General features: G+C 51.2%; 1 protein-coding gene and 1 long non-coding RNA gene across 3 annotated transcripts in view; one reads left to right on the top strand and one right to left on the bottom strand.

Annotated features, from left to right (window-relative positions):
- The window catches only part of Marchf10 (membrane associated ring-CH-type finger 10), a 123,559-nt gene extending 110,486 nt beyond the window's left edge, over window positions 1–13,073 (top strand). The window contains exons 9-11 of the mRNA XM_045159072.1: window positions 3,005–3,118; window positions 9,930–9,972; window positions 13,018–13,073. Of these exons, the coding sequence (XP_045015007.1) occupies window positions 3,005–3,118; window positions 9,930–9,972; window positions 13,018–13,073 (213 nt within the window). The remainder of the gene's footprint in view (window positions 1–3,004; window positions 3,119–9,929; window positions 9,973–13,017) is intronic.
- LOC123463448 lies at window positions 1,194–11,126 on the bottom strand. 2 transcript variants are annotated; one of them, XR_006638942.1, is made up of 4 exons: window positions 11,064–11,126; window positions 2,888–3,055; window positions 1,866–1,941; window positions 1,194–1,741 (listed from the first exon to the last, which is right to left on the bottom strand). It is a non-coding gene; the product is annotated as an uncharacterized LOC123463448 (long non-coding RNA). The 2 variants fall into 2 exon arrangements; XR_006638941.1 differs by lacking the exon at window positions 11,064–11,126 and adding an exon at window positions 10,789–10,995.
- Window positions 13,074–19,624: the final 6,551 nt, after the last annotated feature.

Genomic DNA, 19,624 nt, shown 5'->3' with positions numbered 1-19,624 from the left:
CCCCCGCCCTGGCAAGGAGAGAAAACCCTCAGGCCAGCAAGGAACAGGCTTGGCCGGGGTGGAGGAGGCATGTTAAGAAGACTTCCTGGAGGAGCTGGCTTTGGAGACCGTACTCATAAAAGGAGGTGGGCAGGCACTGACCCTCCGGGAAGATGAAAGACACAGATGAAACAGAAAATATGGGCCCGGGGAGATGTCCCGGTGGATAAAACTCTTGCTGCACATGCATGAAGACCTCAGCACCCACATCAGTGGTGGGTGAGCACGCCGCCCCAGTGCTTGGGAAACAGAGACAGGGCAAGCTGACTAGCTAAACTAGCCAGATGGTGAGTTTTGGGGTTCAAGTGAGAGAGACCCCATCTCCGTAAAAGAAAGTAGAGAGCAACTGAAAACACCCAGTGTCAGTCTCTGGCCTCCACATGCACAAGCACACACACACCTGTGTGGCCACCACATGTGGTCACACATAGATACACACACATGGAACCACACACATATACACACTCGAAAGAAAAATGTGAAAAGAAGCAACTTGCTCTTTACTTCAGGCCAAAGTCAGCAGAGCACACACACACACCAAAAAAAATAAATTTTATACATATATATATATATATATATATATATATATATATATATATATATATATATATATATATCGTCTCAAAGACTAAAAATAGGAAGCTAAGGACAGTGGAATTTTGAGTCTTCAAAGATGGACAGTGCAGAGGCCTTGAGCAGTGACCTTGAGGCCACTTGTCACACCAAGCTCCGGAGATGACCAGATTCTGAAGGAAGGGCACATCGATCCACGCTCAACTTCTGAGCCTTTCCTGGCAGCCATTTGGTCCTGGGAGACATGTGCTCCATGCCAGCTTCCTGAGCTGCTCCTGCTGGAGCAGGGACAGGGCGATGGCCTCAGCAGCCGCAGGAAGGAGATGAGATGCTGAGGGGGCCACCGTGTCAAGTCTCTGCATCGTTATCCTGGGCACGGTCACCGTTCTGACCTCTCCCAAGAGTGATGTAAAGGGTCGTTGCTCCTTGTGGGGGGTTTTAGTCTCCAGGGGCCGAGTGGCTTCCAGATCCCAGCCTGGCCCATCCTGGAGCTCCCCCTTCCCCCTCCACCTGTGGGATGAAAGGTCCTTCCCCTCCCCTTGCGAAGGGGAGCCCTCCTGGAAGAACCAGGGAGGGTGCAAAGTTCAAAGCCCTGCCAGGCAGGCGGGAAGCTACAGATACCTGCACTGGGGCCAGGCAGCCAGACCCACCCTGCTCTATGCAGCTAAGAGAGCAACACCCACATCTACCATGCAAAGAGGTAGGGGCGTTAACAACAGCAAGGTGGACGTAACAAGATACAGACAAGTGTTTAGGAGCCAGAGAGTAAAAGGAGCGCCTGGGACAGATGTGGGCCATCAGGGCGCTTCCACAGGAGGCGACAGTCATCAGGATGCTTCCACAGAAGGTGACAGCTGCAAGGGAGCTATGGAAATACGTCCAGGTAGAAATGCAGGAGAAAACATCCAAAGCAGGTGTGTGAAAGCAACAGACCAGAAGAAGCCCGAGCCAAGTCCCCGAGGTCCCCAGAACCATCCAAGACCTTACGACTGAAGTGTCCTTTCCAGCGGTAGGGGTGGTGATGGGCCGGCTGGCTGGAGAGGACTTTGGGTGAGACCATCACTCAGCAAGCAAAGTGTAGTGGAAGATCCGTGTAGAACGGAAGTCCGGGACCCTTACTCAATGGCATCTGTGTGCAGAATTGTAGTGTGTGTCACCCTGACCTTATACCTTATACACCCACACAGACACACACACACACCCCAACATGATGTCCAAACTTCTTGATTGATTCTGTTTAGCGTCGTCCTCACCTCATCATCTGCTCAGCCTGTGCCAGTGTTGTACCGACCTTCTCATTGCTGGGTCAAAGCACCTTATCAAACGCAGCTGATAGAGAGAAAGATTCTGTTATGCTTATAGTCTCAAGGAGAAGCTTCACCGTGGCAGGGAAGCATGGCATGAGCAGAGGAGACTGGATATCACCTGTGCCACAGCGGGTGGGCAACAACAGCAAGAGAGTGAGCCAAACTCTAGTAAGAGGGAACTGGCTACAGCAGCCAAAAGCCCCTCCCCAAGAAACACCCCGCCCCCAGCGAGGCTCCACCTCCCAAACTGCCATTAGCTGGGGACCAAACATCCAAAGCACATGAGCTTATGGGGGACATCTGATGGAAACTTCCATATTACTTTGTAAAAGTCCAAAACAAACAACTGTTTTTGTTTGTTTGTTTTTGAGGTAGGGACTCACTCTAGCCCAGGCGGACCTGGAATTAATTCACTATGTAGTCTCAGGGTGGTCTTGAACTCACGGTGACCCTCCTACCTCTGCCCCTTGAACGCTGGGATTAAAGGCGCGCACCACCACACCTGGCACAAACACCTATATTCACCAGCCACACCAGCGAAGAGAGAATTTTGCCCCACAACATGCTCTGTTCTCGGCACTCCTGCCTCCTCATGAGAGGCATTAGGGCCCTTCTGCCATCAAGAGCCGCTTCCTCCAAGCAGCCTACCTCCAGGTGACACTCAACCAGTTTCTCTGGCCCTTAGCACCACCACTGTAGCAATACCGGATTGTTCCTGAACAAGGCTCTCTCTGACATCTGGGTCCAGGATCCTAGCAATGAGCTCTGAGGCTATGTGACCCCTGCGCCCCACAAAGTACCAGGCTCAAGGTTCCACACGTGCACTGCCCCAATGTCAGTGGAACGGAGTCAAGCCAGGCCAATGGGACTTTCTCTGAGCATCCTCCACCATATAGCCGAGGATGGCTGCCAGCCTCCACCTCAGCCTCCCCCTGTTCTGTGCCCTGTTCCCCAAAGGCACGCCTTACCTTGGAGCTCGGGCTGTTCCATTTCTCGACGCCTCCTGGCCTCTCATTCCCCTGCACCACATGACTGCGCGTGATTGCCTCGTAGCTGAGCGGATGCGCTTTCTCCCCCATGTTTAGGCGCGGAGTGAGCTGATGAACTCAGGCTTGTACCTGGTGCTGCTGCTCCACCTGTATGAACAGAGGTTCGCAGAACTCGTGACCCTCAACTACAGGCGAGCTTCAAGAGAGAGGGTGAGTCTAGCCCCAAACCAGTAGCCGCCGCACAGCCCATAAAGGCCTGCGGTGCTCCAGCCTTCACAGACATTTGGTAGGCTCTGGGACTGCATTGTTAGGTCTAAGTTTTAGTGGCTACTAATTGGTATGCACAGTGACCCCCTGGCTAAAAGTAAGTGATAATCATATAATTGCTTACTGTGAAACATGAGTTGTAATTGACTAGTCTCCAATAGTCATATAAGGGAGTCTCTAGAGATACCTGCTCAACCCCCCCCCAAAAAAAATAGAGGCTGGCAAGGATGCTATTGCTGGGTGCCTGCTTTGTGTGCCATTGTGGACTGCCCAAGTGTACAGTTCTGTGCATAAGCAGGATGGTCCCCCACAGAACTGGTGAGATGTCACACACTGAGTTGAGCCCCTCTGCCTGCTGTTTTGGATCCCCGGGTCGTGTGTGTGTGTGTGTGTGTGTGTGTGTATGCATCTGCTAAAGAGAGTAGGCTGCAAATGGTAGCCCTGTTAGATAAGTGACAATGTACATACCAGGAATGAAAGGTTGTTGCTCTTCCTCTAAGAAGAGAACTGGGAGCTGGAGAGGTGGATTAGCAGTTAAGGCACTTGCTGGCAACGCCAAAGGACCCAGGTTTGGTTCCCTAGGACCCACATAAAGCTGAATGCACAAGGGGGCGCATTGGTCCAGAGTTAATTTGCAGTGGCTAAGGCCCTGTTGTGCCCATTCTCTCTCTCTCTGTCTCTCTCTCTCTCTCTCTCTCTCTCTCTCTCTCTCTCTCTCATATATAAATAAAATAGTGAGAACAGAACTGGACCCTCTAGGAATTCACATGGCATGAAGGAGAAGCCCTGGCTCTACTACTTAGCAAAGCCAACAATGACCCCACCTCTGACGCTTCCTAGAATACTCTGTCATTGTCAATTCAGCACCTTGAGCCCTCAGGGGACTTTTCCCTTCAGTACATGGCTTCCCATGGCCAAGTGAGGCAAGAGATCTTTCAAAGACACTGGCATCTTCCCCTTCTTTAACAACATGCCAGGGGTTTTAGCGGTGGGTGCCTCATACACTTCTTGTTCTCCTCTTCCCTTCCCTTTGTTACCTGTGGTCTCTGACTGTGTTTTCAGGTTCTCGGAAAGGCAAGACAGATAGCAAAGGAGGAAGAACATTTATGAGCCGGTAAAGCAAGTGCACAAGTGTTGGATACACTGCCCAGAGAGACCGGGGTCCTTGAGCTATAGATTTCCCAAGAGCAGAGGGTCACTGTTTGAGGACTCTGTGTTTGGAGTCTAGAAGGATGAATGGTTACTAGGGGCATGGTTTGGGTGGTCCTCTGTTTTGATTGGCAGGTTTGGGTTATGTAAACTTTTTCTAACTGCTCATGTCCCTTCCCATGATGCATATAATTTTAATACATAGGCATAAGATGGCAAATAAGAAATTCTCCCTAAAAGTTTACTCAGAGGACACAGTTTGCCTTTACTGTGCATGCACCCAAAACCAGCTTAGGTCGGATCAGCCCCCTGTCTCCTAATCTTGGACATATCCTGGAAAATGCTTGAATAGAAACAGGACATTTCCAAGGGGTTGCTAAGGTGAGTAACTTATTCCATTGTTTCAAGTGCAGCTCAATGAGGGCAAGGGTCTGAGGTTGCTAATAGGTTGCTTGATGCATTGTTAGGAAAGGGTTGTGTTTACTGCCCAAGCCAGGTGGTACTAACCCAGGCTGCTGGCCTGCCTGCCTCGCCTGCTCCGCCCGCCCCGCCTCCTGAAGGGGACTGGAAGGTGGCCTGGAGGTTGGAGGCCAGTAATTCCTGGAGCTCCTGACTCTGTGTCAGCCCCTGAGTTGTTATCTGTTTGGACCTACCTCTATTAAAAATGCTAGATTCAAATCACTGGTCACGAGAATTATAAATCCATTCCCACCGGTTTTTTTTTTTGTTTTGTTTTGTTTTCTGGCTTCACTTGTTCCCTTAGACCCTGAGCAATCAATGAAGAAAACAGGCTGGGTCTCTGCCAACCCCTCTCCTCAGAAATCCCACCCTCTTTTTGACCCAGGCTTGTCCTTCCTTAACTCTTCCATGGTTTTAATGGTGACATAAATTCTTCAGAGAAATACTTTAAAAAAAAAATAAGTTGGGGGGAGAGAACAGGAAGCAGAAAATAATCTTTTGTTAACATTTCTGGAACTTCATTTTCCTGATTCCACATTTTTTAATGAACTTTTTATTACACATTGAACTTCAAAGCGCCAGGGTTGATGTGGGTTACAGATGGCTCCAGTGTCAGCTAATGCAAGCAACATCAGCCATCGGGCTACGCAGCAAACAAGAGAAGACAAGCAGCCAAGCGGATGGATGAAAACCAAGGCCCAAGAGCACTGACTCTAAGGAAACTTCTGGTAAAACCGTTCTGGCAAAAATAAAATAAAAAAGTGTAAGTTGCACCAGGAGCAAGCTGGGGAGCCGAGCAGAAGGGACTAGAAGGGGCCAAGCAACAGTCTTCTCTCACCACCAGTTCACACCTAACTCGAGAAACCCTGAAGTAGATCTCACCCACTCGAACCAGCAGGCAGAACCTGGTTACAAATAGCCAGTTAAGAGACTGGAAAACAGGAAGCCGGGAGGTTTTGTCAGATGCACACTCTTACGGATTTTTGTGCCTCAGTGTGTTCTAAAAACCTGAGGGTAACGCTCAGCAAAGTGGAGGCGCTGTGCTGGGAGGAAAGGCCTCCCTCCTTCCCTCCTTCCCTCCTTCCCTCCTTCCCTTCCAGCACCGGAGGAGTCACCGTGTTGAGCTTCTCGGTCTTGTGAAGAACCCCAGAGACGAGGCTGAGGAGAGGGCGCAGTGGACACGCTGCTTGAGGGGCAGAGCTCAGACCCCAGACCCCTGGAAGCCCGGGTGGCAGCCAGACTGCATTCCCAGCAGGAAGGGGGTGCCTGGGGTGAGCTGGGTATCAAAGTAGCCAAATAAGAGCGCTGGGTTCAAATGACAGACAGATCCTGCCTCAGTAAAATAAAACGGAAAGCAATCAAGAAAGACACCGAATACCGACCTCTGGCCTCTGTGTGTATATGCACGCAGGCAAACATGCACGCAAAACACACACGCATACACGTGGTTCGAGAGAGGCAAACGCCTGTTAGTGGTGGAGACTCACTTCCTTACACCAGCAAGTACACTACGCCGGGGCTAACATGGCCTATCAGTAACTTCTCTCCCTGCTGCGGTAAAACACCTGCAAGAAACAATTTATAATGATTGGTCTTGGCTCATGGATTGAGGGATGTAAGTCCATCAAGGGCGGGAAGGCAGTGGGATTGGCTGATCTGTGGCAGCAGAAGTGTGAGGCCACAGGCTCGTGTCTCAGCGGAGCAGAGCTGGAAAGAAATGAGTGCGGGCGCTCCGCTGGCCTTCTCCTTTTCCCTTTCGAATTCAGTCTGGAACACAAGCCCATGGAACGGTTCCGCCTGCATCAGGACAGGTCTTCCTCCTCTGTATGTCATCCTCTGGAAAAGCCCTCACAGACAGACCCGAAGGTGTGCCTCATTGAGACCCTGGGTGTTTCTTAATCCAATCAAGTTGACAATGGAAATTAATTACAGATGGGTTTCAGAGGAACTGGCTATCAGATGTGATGCTATGATATCCTTTTTTTTTTTTTTTTTTTTTTTTTTTTTTGGGTTTTTCAAGGTAGGGTCTCACTCTAGTCCAGGCTGACCTGGAATTCACTACGTAGTCTCAGAGCGGCCTCGAACTCACAGTGATCCTCCTAACTCTGCCTCCCGAGTACTGGGATTAAAGGCATGCCCCACCACACCTGGCTCTATGATATCCTTCTTGGAGAAACTAATGATCAAGCTGAGAGACAAGATCCCCACGTTCATAAAACCAGGAAATAGCTGGAGAGCAGCATGTGGACAGGAGAAGCCATCGACCCACTGACTCACAGAAGCTGCGAAATCGGCAACACATCTCCCAGGCTGGGATTTATGGGGTCTCCAGCAATCCCAGCAACAGCCAATCCACCTCCCCCAGTGAGGTTGTAAGCTGTTTGAAGGCAAAGTCAGACCTCTGAGCCTGTCTCTCCTGATCTGGAGTCGTGTTTGACTGAAGACCGTACTCCAGTCACAATGGATTCCAGGAACACTGGGTGTCAAATGATTGTCAGATGAAGTAGTGGACATGGACGGTAGTTGCTCATTAACAACTTGGACATGGGTGGCTCGGAAATGTCTGCAGCATAAGAGATGCTAATTCAAGCTGGGCGTGGTGGCGCACGCCTTTAATCCCAGCACTCGGGAGGCAAAGGTAGGAGGATCCCATGAGTTCAAGGCCACCTTGAGACTACATAGTGAATTCCAGGTCAGCCTGGGCCAGAGTGAGACTCTACCTCAAAAAAGCAACAAAAAAAGAGATGCTAATTCATTTTTCAATATCCTGTGAACTAAGGAATCAGAACCGACTGTCTTCCACGTAGCAAGTCTTTAAGTTTTGTTTGAGAGAAAGTAATAGTGCAGATTTGTAGAGAGATGGGATTTCAGGTAAAGGTACACACTCAAATTCAAGGTGAACTCACTTATTCTGCATACCTATTATGTGCCAGGATCTAAATTTGATCCTGACAATACAAAGATGATTAAGGCACTCGCTGCCTATAGGGGGTTCCAGGACCCCAAAAGAGAAGGGGGAAAAAAGACACACCCCACAGTGTGTCTGCGTCCTGGTAGGGAGACTGAGCTGAAGAGGAGCTCGGAGCAGAGGATGAAGTGAATCAACGAGGACCGACCCCTTCTCCAGGACAAGCTCTCCAGCCAGGCTCTGCAGGACACCAGCCACTGCCACTCAGGAGGACTTGTCTTGGTGCCATCAGGCTCTGTCTTTTTTGCCATCAGTCCTCACTGCTTTGGGAGCCTGGTGGCAATGCTGCTTCCTTGATCACGCTCGTCAGCAGATAAACGAGGAGATGATGTTGAGACTGAATCTTGGAGAGTGGCAGATGGCCCAGGGCGGGTGGGGAGGGAAAGAGCACTGTACGCAGGGGGAAACCCCGGAGCCCACAGACCTCAGAGAACCTGCCGGAGTTACATGGCCCGGCTGGCATGACGTCTACCTGAGGTGCAGGCAGGGAGCCGGGAAGGAAGGCCGAGGGTGAGGCTCTGCAGGCTGCCCAACAGTTCCCAGTGGGGGACTGGCAGGCTGGGTGTTGAGTGGCAGATCACGGGGCAGCGCTTGGAGGATGGGCTGGCAGAAGCCAGCTGCGCAGCTGTTTTGGGCAATAAGGGGCCCAGCATGGAGAGACAGGGATGGGAAGGTCAGACTTGGTGTGTGGGCATGGAGGACCAGCTGAAGGAAACCCTTACATGTTCTGTACGTGCCCAGCAGAAAGCTAGCCTTTCCTTATTTCACATGCTCATGGTGGGGGCATCTCCAAAGAGTGTGGAACCCCAGCATCCTTGGCTGACCCCACCTGACTCACCCTTTAGTTCCAGGGGGGCACAGGCTGGTGCATGCAGTAAGACTAAATGGAGTTCCTTGTTATATCTCCCTTTCATACCAACATGAGATGATACCCATTGTTTGGGGCTTACTGCTCTCAGAGCTCCCCTTCCCCTACTCCCTACCTCAGGATCCTAGCCAGGATCTGGCTTCTATCTGATGATTACTGTCTTCTGGAGAGAGGACACTCCTTGGTCACCTGCCCCCTGGTGTGCTTTGAATAGTGAAAACCAGGCTGGTAACAGAGGGAAGTGAAGATAGCGATTGGCCCATCCGGGAGTAGAATGAAACTCACAAATCCCCCCAGTAATTCCTGCTTTAATGGCCCACCTCCATTCACACTATTTCTACACGACCAGAAATTCCTGCCCCAAGGGGCCAAGCGTACCCCCCCCCAAGAACATGGGAAGCCGGGGTTTGCCCCACAGCTAGAAAAACTCCTCGCCACCAAGGTGGCAGTTCCTGGTGAGGGTTGGGCAGATGGACATCACCACCCAGCACAGAACCCCGCCGCAGGGTTGAGGTCACCTTGGCCAGCTGGACCTTGTGGCAGCAGAAGTGGTTAGCACACAGCTCTAGATGAAACCCACCCTGCCTTGTCCCCCCTCGTGCACAGAAAGGTACCGAGGCCAGAGCTGCTTCCGCCCCGATCAGGGAGCTGCCTAGCTTGTGTCCAGCATGCCCTGTTTCGTCCCCAGCCCATCACAAAGCCCCCGTTCTTCTGGGCAAGAGCACCAGTCCCTGGGCAGCAGGGCCCACATCCTTGCAGCCTGGCACAACGGGCTCCCATGGAGTACACAGCGTTTCTTATTGTGGCATAAAATGCCATAAAGTCAGAACAAAGAGAGAGCCCAGGGCCCGGTTGGGTCTGCTGCTTCCTGCCCAGCAGAGAATACAAGAGATTGTTTGAGAGCCAGTGGTGAGGCAAGTGGTCAATTAGCACAGTCCCGCCCCCCACCCCGCCCCCAGACTGTGAAAGTGACTGAGGACCATCCGAAAGGGATTCTGCTATTCAGATCAATTGCTAAAAGGAAGCAAGTCTGTTCACACTGCCAAATTTAGAAGCCCCAAAACAGCAAAGGTGACCTGAGTTATTGCTGTGCTGTGCTGTCCTTGGGATGAGCTAGTTCCAGTCAGTCCTGAATACCCACCCTTGCCCTGAGCACCTCAGCATCTCTCCACACACCGCCCCCCCCCAAACACACATTTAAGGTTATGCAGAAGCTCCTAGAACATTCTGAAGCTAGGGAGTTATACATCTGTTCACAACTGCATTGCAAAAAAAAAAAAATTCATGTCTCATTGTCTTCTTTCTCATAGTTGTCAAGAAATTACCCACAACCCAGACCGGAAGAAAATGAAAGTAGGTTTGGGGGTCAGTCCTGCCATTTTGAGGGTGTTTGTTAAATTACGTCTTTTCTATTCCTGTGTTAAACCCAATACTGTGGAAGGAAGTCATGACCACCACCCAGAGGCAAAAAATAACCTCAGAAAGCCTGGGGAACTCTAGCTGTAACTAACAATCAGGAAGGCTGGATTCCAAGAAGATAAGAATTTTAATTCATCCTGAAAGCAAGGAAAAGGGTCAGTGAAGGGGAAGAGGGTATCAGCAGGCGGAAGAGGTTTTTTTTTTTCTTTTGTGTGTAGATGTGTGTGTGTGTGTGTGTGTGTGTGTGTGTTTTCTTTTCCTTTTCCTTGCTAAGATCCTCTAGCACTTGAGTTTTGTTTTGATTTTCTTGTCAGGATCCCTGTGTGGGATTTTTCCTTCCCAAATCCTGAAAGGGTGGCTATTTAGCCAAAAGGAACCACATTCATTTGGCGAGCTCATAGTTTGACTGGATCTCCTGGTCACTGGGCCCCACCCATCAAGAGGTGTGCTAAATTCTGAGTTTGAACAAAGCCAACAGGTCTCCCAAGAAAAGTCCCTCAGCGAGGCAGGACAGCCGTCTTCCAACAGGTTCCTTAAGCCATAGAAATCCCCACTGGAGAAAATGTGTTTAATTAAAGCAGAGGGGTTCGAAGTCAGACTAAGGAAGAACTCTATTCAACAGAGAGAATACATGCATCACGGTGAACTGAAGGGAGGCGAACAATTTGGGCCTCTAGAGGTTCGGAGTCCTTCTATAAAAATACTTGGCTCCCAAGCTGGCTCAGACACCAGAACCCACGAGGAACTCACCCCAAACCCAGATTCCTGGGCTCTCCCACAGACTGCACCCCAGCGATGGGGTGGGGTCCTGGGGTGTGTCCTTCCCACGCACAGTCCCCGGGGACTCAGAAGCAGCCCGCGTCGCAGGGATGCTCTGGGACGCCCCCAGCCCCGCACACCACCACCACCGAAAACCTGCTTAGAGGAGCCGGTGCACCGGCTCGGAGCTCCGCAGGGTGGGGCCGAGACTGCGACCCTGAAGCAGCCACCTCGTCGTGCGGGCCGCGCATCGGGGGAGGGCTGACCTTCCTTCTCTGCACAAAAGGAACCCACGGCGCCCCGGTCCCCGCGCGATCGCCAGGTCCAGCCCAGCCTGCTGACAGCCCGAGGTCCCCCACCCCGGGGGCTGCTCGGCCTGACACCTCCAGACCCCGGCTTTGCCTGCCCGGGGGGAGCACCCCCCAGGAAGGGAGCGAGGGTCTCTAAAGGCTTTTGTGTGGCCGCCTGCAGCGTGGCTTTGGGGGAGGCCTCGCGATCCCCCCAATAACACCACCACCACGGGCGTGACAGCGAGCCAGGCTAGGCTGTCCCCGCCACAGCCCCGGCGGGAAAGACCCCGGCAGGGTCCCGTCGCCGCGCCCAGCAGCACCCCCCCAACCCCAGCCCCCCCAGACGCCCCCCGCGGCTCCTCCGGGTTCGGAACCGGAACCGAGGCTCCGGGCGCGCCCGAGCGGGTTCGGCTGGACAGGGGCGCCCCCTAGTGTCCTGTGTGGACCGCTGCCCCTGCAGGCTGCTGCAAATCCAGGGCCTCCCAGTCCTGGGGACCTGGAAGGGACTGCCCTAGATTACAAACCCACCCTCCCAGAGACTGCCCTCCCTATGGCGGCGTCAGAGCATCCCTGGGAGGTGCTTGGAAACGTTTCTTGCCGGGTCTTGTGGCGCAGGCCTTGCAATCCCAGCACATGCTGAGGCAGGAGGATTGATGTTGTTTGAGGCCAGCCTGAGCTACAGAGTGGGTTCCAGACAGCCTGGGCTAGAGTGAGAGCCTGTCTCAACAAACACCAAAAGGTCTCCGTGGGGCATGGGGAGCGGCTGAAAGGCAAACGATTCCTTTGTCCACCGCCCGGCGTCTCAGTGCAGGGAACTGGGCCGGCTCCAGGACCCAGCCCATCATTTTTGGTCTCATTGTAGGTACATCCGGTTTCCCCTGGAAACACAGGCCCAGGCCCTTCCCACCTGCCCACAGCGCTGTAAGCTCTTCAGATACCGCCGGGCAGAGCCCAGGCAGAAGAGAGCCCCTAGGGACAGGTCTGGCCACTTGGTCGGTCCCAGCCTTTTTCCTGGCTTCATACCAGAACCATTATCAAGACAACAGCCAAAGACAGCTACAGGCATAACCAGAAGCAGCCAGCCCTCCCCCTGGGCCACACTCTTCTTCGGCCCCCACAGCCTGGCATGACTCACCTGGTTGGCAGCATTTTATTAATATGGCCTGCCAGCACTGAGTCACAACTGTGACCTGCCACCCCAGCTCAGTTCAAGTCAGCAAGGAAGGGAAGAAAATCAGTGCACATAAGGTGGCACAGAAGGAGCCAGATACCTTGTGGCTTTGTGGTGCCCATGTCAGCCTGCTTACTGGGCACCCTTCCCTGAACCGAAGCCCCACCAGCACTACTGAGGTACTGGGGAGAACCCTCAGATATGTGAGCCGATTGTCACACGGCTCTGTGACCAGGCCCCTCCGACAGCTGCTTAGCAGCTGGCACAAATGACCATCACCATAGCCAAGACCAAGGCTGGGGTGGGAAAGCTATCACCTGCTGGTGTGCATACAGGTGAGGGCAGGTGCCAAAACAGGCAGGAGGGGCCCTGGGGCCAAAGACTGGACCAGAGAATTAGGTCTCCCCAAGAAAAAGGAAAGCCCTCTCCCCATTCCCATCTTGGCCCTGCTATCAAATGCCCCCCGCACCCCACAACAGCACACAGGAAGGGTCACTTGCTGGCATAATTCTGAGAGGAGGAAAAGGCTTTGCCAGCTATTCAGGCTGCAAACCTTTTGCCATTAGAGTGTGGAGACAACAAAGATAACACGCACAGAGTGGCGTGCTGCCCAGCTGTCCTGTCCAGTGGGAACCCCAGAGGCAGTCAGGAGATTGCTCAGTCCCAGGTGTAGGGCTGGGGGGGGGCAGGGGTCGGAGCGCAGGGCACATGCCCCCGGGCATGTGGCCCTACAGCCTGAGAGGTTGTCTTGCTTTCCAGGTTCGGAGTCGGGAGACAGCAACGGAAGCGGCGTTCACCCAAGCCGGGTGGTCTAGCAAGGGAGCTGGCCGCGGAGTGCTCAGAGACGTCTCCACCCACCGCCCTCCCTCCCGCCCGCCCGCCCCCTCCCCCGCCCCCGCCCCGCTTTACTGAAACTGAAGCCAGTGTGTTCACGGTCACCATTTGCATCTGTGCGGCTCTCTTTTGGGGTCTGGTTTGAGCATCCTTGGGGCAGTCACAACGGGTCAACCGAGTCCCAGCCAGCCCAGGCAAAACAGCCTTGGAACCGCTGAGCCCTCCCTTGCTGGGCTGCTCTGCTGTTGCCCCTCAGCCCAGCAGAGCCAGCGGACCTGGCAGCCCTGGTCATCCAGCAGCCTGAGTTCCCACTGCTGAGGGCATCGCTCCGGCCTCAGTCCACCCTGAGTGGAATGGAGCCACCACGCGTTCAGTAAACTGACTTTATTCTCCCACCGTTGTCGGTGCCGATTCTTCTCCCTGGGCAAAAGCTGCGGCTCACCTCCTGTCCCACATCACCTCCAACTCTTGCTTGCCGCCCACCACCCCCACCGAGCGTGACACATCCCAGACCCCCGAGGGCTGGGGCAGGCTAAGCCCCACTGCAGATCTGCTGGGTATGCCGTCTCCATGTTTTTCTCTCATTGCATCTTAGGGCCCAATGGACTGTCAGGACTTAAAGTGATAAAAGGTCAGCAAGAAAGTGTGAGAGAGAGAGAGGGTACTATTCTCCTGTAACCTCAGCACTGAGGCATAAAGGCCAACCTAGGCTGCAGAGCAAGCCCCTGTACCAAAACCTAAACAGAAAGCTGGGCGTGGTGGCGCACTCAGAGGTGGAGGTGGGACAATCGCCATGAATTCAAGGCCACCCTCAGACTACATAGTGAATTCCAGGTCAGCCTGAGCTAGAATGAAACCCTACCCTGAAATACCAAAAAAAAAAAAAAAAAAACCTAAAGAGAGAGGTGGCAGAGAGAAAAATTGGTCAAGAATAATAAAAGAGGGAATGGTCCAACACAGGCAAACATATATGCTAAGCAAAAGAAGCCAGACACAAAAACCTACATAAATCATAGCTTTGTATGAAATTTCTAGAAAAGGCAAACCAGACAGAACGCAGATATGTGGCCTCTGGTAGATGAAGAAACAGGGACGAACAGCAAACGGGTTGGTGGGGACTTCTGGGCAATGACAGTGTCATCAGGGGCATTTGTGATGATGTTCTCATAACTGGGCAACTCCATAAACTTTCTCGAAAAGTGAAGAAGGGGCAGGAAAAAGGTTCAGATGGAGGAGGGAGAGAGAAAGGTGGAAGACACACAAGGGTGAGGGGTGTAGCGTGCACAAAGCCCTGGGTTCAATCCAAGGTACTTCATAAAACTGGGCCTGGTGGCACACACCTATAGTCCCAGCACTTGAAGACGGAAGTTCAAGGCCATCCTCATGTACATAGGTTCAAGGCCAACCCGAGCTACATGTCTCAAAAAGAAAAGGGGGGAGCCGGAGGAGATGGTTCTGTGCGGGTAAAGCACTTGATGTACAAGCACGAGAGTTCAGACCCCCAGCACCCAGGTAGATGCCAACACCTGTAATCCCAACACTCGGGAGGCAAACACAGGAGTGGCCCCAGGACAAACTGACTAGCTGGACGGGTGAGCTCTGGGCTCAAGTGAGAGACCGCACCTCGGTAAATCAAAAGGAGGGTGTTGCAGCCAGGTTCTCGTTGCTGGTAGAAGTCACCCAACCAAGAGCAGCTCATGGGAAAAAGGATTTATTTTGGCTTACAGGCTCGAGGGGAAGCTCACGATGGCAGGGGAAAACGATGGCATGAGCAGAGGGTGGATAACACCCCCTGGCCAACATCAGGTGGACAACAGCAACAGGAGAGTGTGCCAAACACTGGCAAGGGGACACTGGCTATAATACCCATAAGCCTGTCCCCAACAATACACTCCCTCCAGGAGGCATTAATTCCGAAATATCCATCAGCTGGGAACCTAGCATTCAGAACATTAAGTTTATGGGGCACACCTGAATCAAACCACCACAGAGAGCAACTGAGGAAGACACATGTCAACCTCTGACCTCCACATGCATACACACACACACACACACGCACACACACGTGTCCCCACAGGAATATGAGTGCGTGTGCCCATATACACAGAAAGCAGAGAGAGGAGTGGCTAAAGAAAAGAACGAATGACATATATGAATGAAAATGCCATAGCGAACCTATCATTTAAATAAAAATTTAAAGAAGAGAAAATAGAAATGTACTTTCTCCTCTTGCCTTTTAAGACCCTGCTTCAGGAGCGGCCCCTGGAAGATGGAGCCTTGAGTTGAATGATGGTGACAATGTCGTTTTAGGAAGACTAGATCGAACTACCCTAAAATCTTGTCCCTTTCCTCTGACGTGTTCCGTTTAAACAAAGTGACAGAACTCCTAGTAATAAATGGGCTCAGCCAGGCAGCCAAGATCCAAGATTAAAGATAAAAATGAACGGCATCTTTATTTGTTTGAGAGCCTACCCAAGCCTTGGAAGTCGAGAACAGATCCACAATCTAAATAAATGCCTGGAGTGTTAAATCCTTTCACTCGAACATGGAGCCCTCAGTTCCATGAGAAAACGGGCCTTTATTCTTAAACTGAATTGGGAGGTTGAGTGAAGATTTACCCAGGAGCCAACTACTGAGAACTATGGAAGAAGGGACAATGCATGTTTAAAAACAAGTTGTGTAAACCAGGCATAGCAAAGTACATCTGTAAGCCCAGATCTTGGGAAATGGAGGCAGAATCAGGAGTTCGGGGTTATTGAGGTTAGCCTGGGCTACATGAGACCCAGCCTCAACCAAAATAAATAAATAAATGAAAAGTTGTGTAACACTGGAGATGTAGTGCGGTGGTAGAGTTCTTGTCTAACGTGCGCCAGGTCCTGGGTTGGAGCCCCAGCACTGTACATAATAATAACGACAGTGCAAATGCTGCGTGTGGTTGCATAAGCACAGAGTTACAGCAACGCAGAGGCTGAGGTGAAAGGGTCGCTTTTGATGTGGAGATGGAATTTAGTGCCCTGTTCACGTTAGGCTAGGGCTCTACCACTGAGCTACCTCCAGACCCAAGACTAGGAGCCCATGGCCAGCCTAGACATCGCAGACCTTGTTTCAAAAGCAGAGGCTGGGGCCTGGCGTGGTGGCGCATGCCTGTAATCCCAGCACTTGGGAGGCAGAGGTAGGAGGATCACCATGAGTTCTTCAAGGCCACACTGAGACTACATAGTGAATTCTAGGTCAGCCTCGGCTACAGTGAGACCCTACCTCGAAAACAACAACAACAACAAAAAATAAATAAACAGAGGCTGGGGAGATGGCTCAGTAGTTAAAGGCACATGCTTGCAAAGCCTAATGACCTAAGTTCAATGCCCCAGCACCTATATAAAGCCAGACACAAAGTGGTGCACACATCTGGCATTAGTGTGGAGCGGCAAATGAAGCCTAGGTAAGAGACTCTGGCATGCTTGTGCCTACACACAAATTAAAAAAAAAAAAAAGTTTAAACTAGACATGGTGGTACATGCCTTTAATCCCAGCACTTGGGAGCCAGAGGTAGGAGGAGCACCATGAGTTCAAGGCCACCCTGAGACTGCATAGTGAATTCCAGGTCAGCCTGGATTAGAGTGAATCCCTACCTCAAAAAACAAAAAAGAAAGAAAAAGCTTAACCCAGAGCTGGATGGAATACCAAGTGGGTGTGTGAACATTCCTCCAGCTCCAGTGTGTAATAAGATGTGACAGTGGGGTGAAGCGCTTGCCTGTGAAGCCTAAGGACCCCAGTTCAAGGCTCGGTTCCCCAGGACCCACATTAGCCAGATGCACAAGGGGGCGCACGCATCGGGAGTTCGTTTGCAGTAGCTGGAGGCCCTGGAGTGCCTATTCATTCTCTCTCTCTCTATCTGCCTCTTTCTCTCTCTGTCTCTCTCAAATGAATAAATAAAAATTGAATAAAAAATTAAAAAAAAATGTGATAGTGTTTGAGGTACCTCCCCTGGGACTATCAAGGGTTTTCATCAGAAAAATAATTTGTGAAAACCCTCTTTCTACAGAAAAATAATTTCAGGAGTTTACCCTTACAATTAGGATTGCTTTCCTGGTTGAGGTCAGGAGAGAGATCACACCAAGAAGTTATCATCAGGGGAGCAGCCCACAGATCTGCTGTGTGGTGCTTTTCACTATCTGATGCCAAAAGGCCCAAGTCTCGTCGATCCAAAGGTATAAAACTCAACCAAGTAGCTCTATGGAGCCCTCCAAGGTTCGGGGACCATTGTGGAAGAAGTGGCAGAAAGAACGTAAGAGCCAAAGGAAGGAGATGAGTGCTTTGGGTTGCTGTCTTCCAGACACGAAGTGGCTGTTGTGTTGATGACCTTCCGACCTTCCGGTGGCTGATGCTACCTAACACCTGCATGATATGAGGGAGATATGATAACGACATCAAGATGGAAGAGGGGCTAGTTGGAAAGAAGGCATTCAGTGGAGGGGAGGATTGAGAAAGGAGGGTAACGGACGAGGATTATGATGAGGCATATTGTGTATTATTTTGTATATGTATGGAGGTTGTCAATAAAAAGGTGTTTTGGTTGGGTGTGGTGGCGCACGCCTTTAATCCCAGCACTCGGGAGGCAGAGGTAGGAGGATCACCGTGAGTTCAAGGCCACCCTGAGACTACATAGTGAATTCCAGGTCAGCCTGAGCTAGAGTGAGACCCTACCTCAAAACAAAACAGAAGTATTGTTTTTTTGTTTTGGTTTTGTTTTTTAAGTTTACAAATAGAAGCTGAGCTGAACGTGGTGGTGCATGCCTTTAATCCCATCACCTGGGAGGCTGAGGTAGAAGGATTGCTGTGAGTTCAGAGCAAACAGGCACCACAGAGTGAGTTCCAGAAAAGCCTAGGATAGAATGAGACCCTAAATGAAAACAAAACAGAAATTGAGCATGGTGGTATATGCCTTTACTCCCAGCATTTGGAAGCTTGAGGGAGAAAGATCACTGTAAGTTTTGGGCTAGTTGAGGGCATAGAGCGAGTTCTACATCAACCTAGAATGAGAGCCTGTCTTGAAGAAAACAAAAATAAGGGGCTGAAGAGATGACTCAGAGGGTAAGGTGCTTGCCTGCCAAGCTTAAGTTTGATTCCCCAGTACCTACATAAAGCCAGATGCACAAGGTGGCGCACACATCTGCAGTTCATTTGCAGTGGCTAGAGTCCCTGACCTGCCCATTCTCTATCTGCCTCTTACCTCTTTCTCTATCTAAAATAATATATATGTATGTATGTGTGTGTGTGTATGTATATATATATATATGTATGTATGTATGTATGTATGTATGTATGTATGTATTTGGTTTTTCAATGTAGGGTCTTATTGTAGCCCAGGCTGACCCAGAATTCACTGTGTAGTCTCAGGGTGGCCTCAAACTCACAGTGGTCCACCTATCTTTGCCTCCAGAATGCTGGGATTAAAGGCGTGCGCCACCACACCTGGCTAAAAATAAATAAAATTTTAAAGTGCCTAATTAAAAAAGAAAAATAAGGACTGGAACGATGACTCCATGGTTAAAGGCACTTGTTTGCAATGCCTTATGACCTGGGTTTGATTCCCCCATACCCAAATAAAGCCAGATGCACAAAGTGGCACATGCATCTGGAGTTCATTTGCAGTGGTTGGAGGCTCTGGTGTGCATATATCTTCTCTCTCTTTCTCAAATATTTAAAGCAATAAAAAAAGGTAGATCTGAAAAGGATGTCCTTTCCCCTACATTGGAATGATTTGCCAGAATTTACTAGTGGCTGAGGCACCTGGATGATTTGTTTCAACACTGGGGTTGAAGTTAGGGCTTTGCCCCTCAGTGGCACACGCAGTCCAAGCCTCTGGATCTTTAGACAAACACAGTGCACTTTATCACCATCAGCTAAGTATGTGCCAGGTTAGGATACAGGCACAAATGACGCCTGCCCCCACGGAGTCCAAGCTTACTTCATCAAAGGGACAGACATGCCCAGGGAAAACCACATCAAGGTAACAGGAGACTGTGGGGCTCCTCACAGAGCACTTCCTGTGAGCCGGCCTGGGGACAAATGAGCACTGGCACTTATCTGAAACCCTCACAATCAGCCTCTGAGGCCCATACGATTAAGCTCATGTGATCTGGGAGGAAAATGAACTGCACGGAAGCTGACCAAAGTGCCTGTTTAGGAGTTACAAATTAGTGTGTTGAATAAGGCCATACTCTTGAACCCTGTACTCCAGTGCCTGAGTTGGGGGTGGGGGATATCTTTCACCAGTTCTAGTCAGGGTTGTGGGGGTCAAAGGGTGCAGCAAAGACTCCTCCCAAGGACAGAATAGCATACCAGATGGTAGTGAAGGATGGGCAGGCAGGGAATGCAAACAGATGTGGAGTGTTGAGGAGGTAAGTGATCAGGCAGGGTTGCTGTGGTGGGCACAAGACCAGGTCAGGGAGTTGAGCATCCATGTGTTAGGTGGCAGGGAGCTCCCAAATGCCACAACCCAGGCTGCAGATGAGGTGAGAGAACCCCCCCA

Source organism: Jaculus jaculus, chromosome 9, assembly GCF_020740685.1.
Source record: "Jaculus jaculus isolate mJacJac1 chromosome 9, mJacJac1.mat.Y.cur, whole genome shotgun sequence".
Lineage (NCBI taxonomy): Eukaryota > Metazoa > Chordata > Mammalia > Rodentia > Dipodidae > Jaculus > Jaculus jaculus.
Note: the sequence above shows the minus strand (reverse complement) of the source record. Positions and strands in the feature narration are given on the sequence as shown.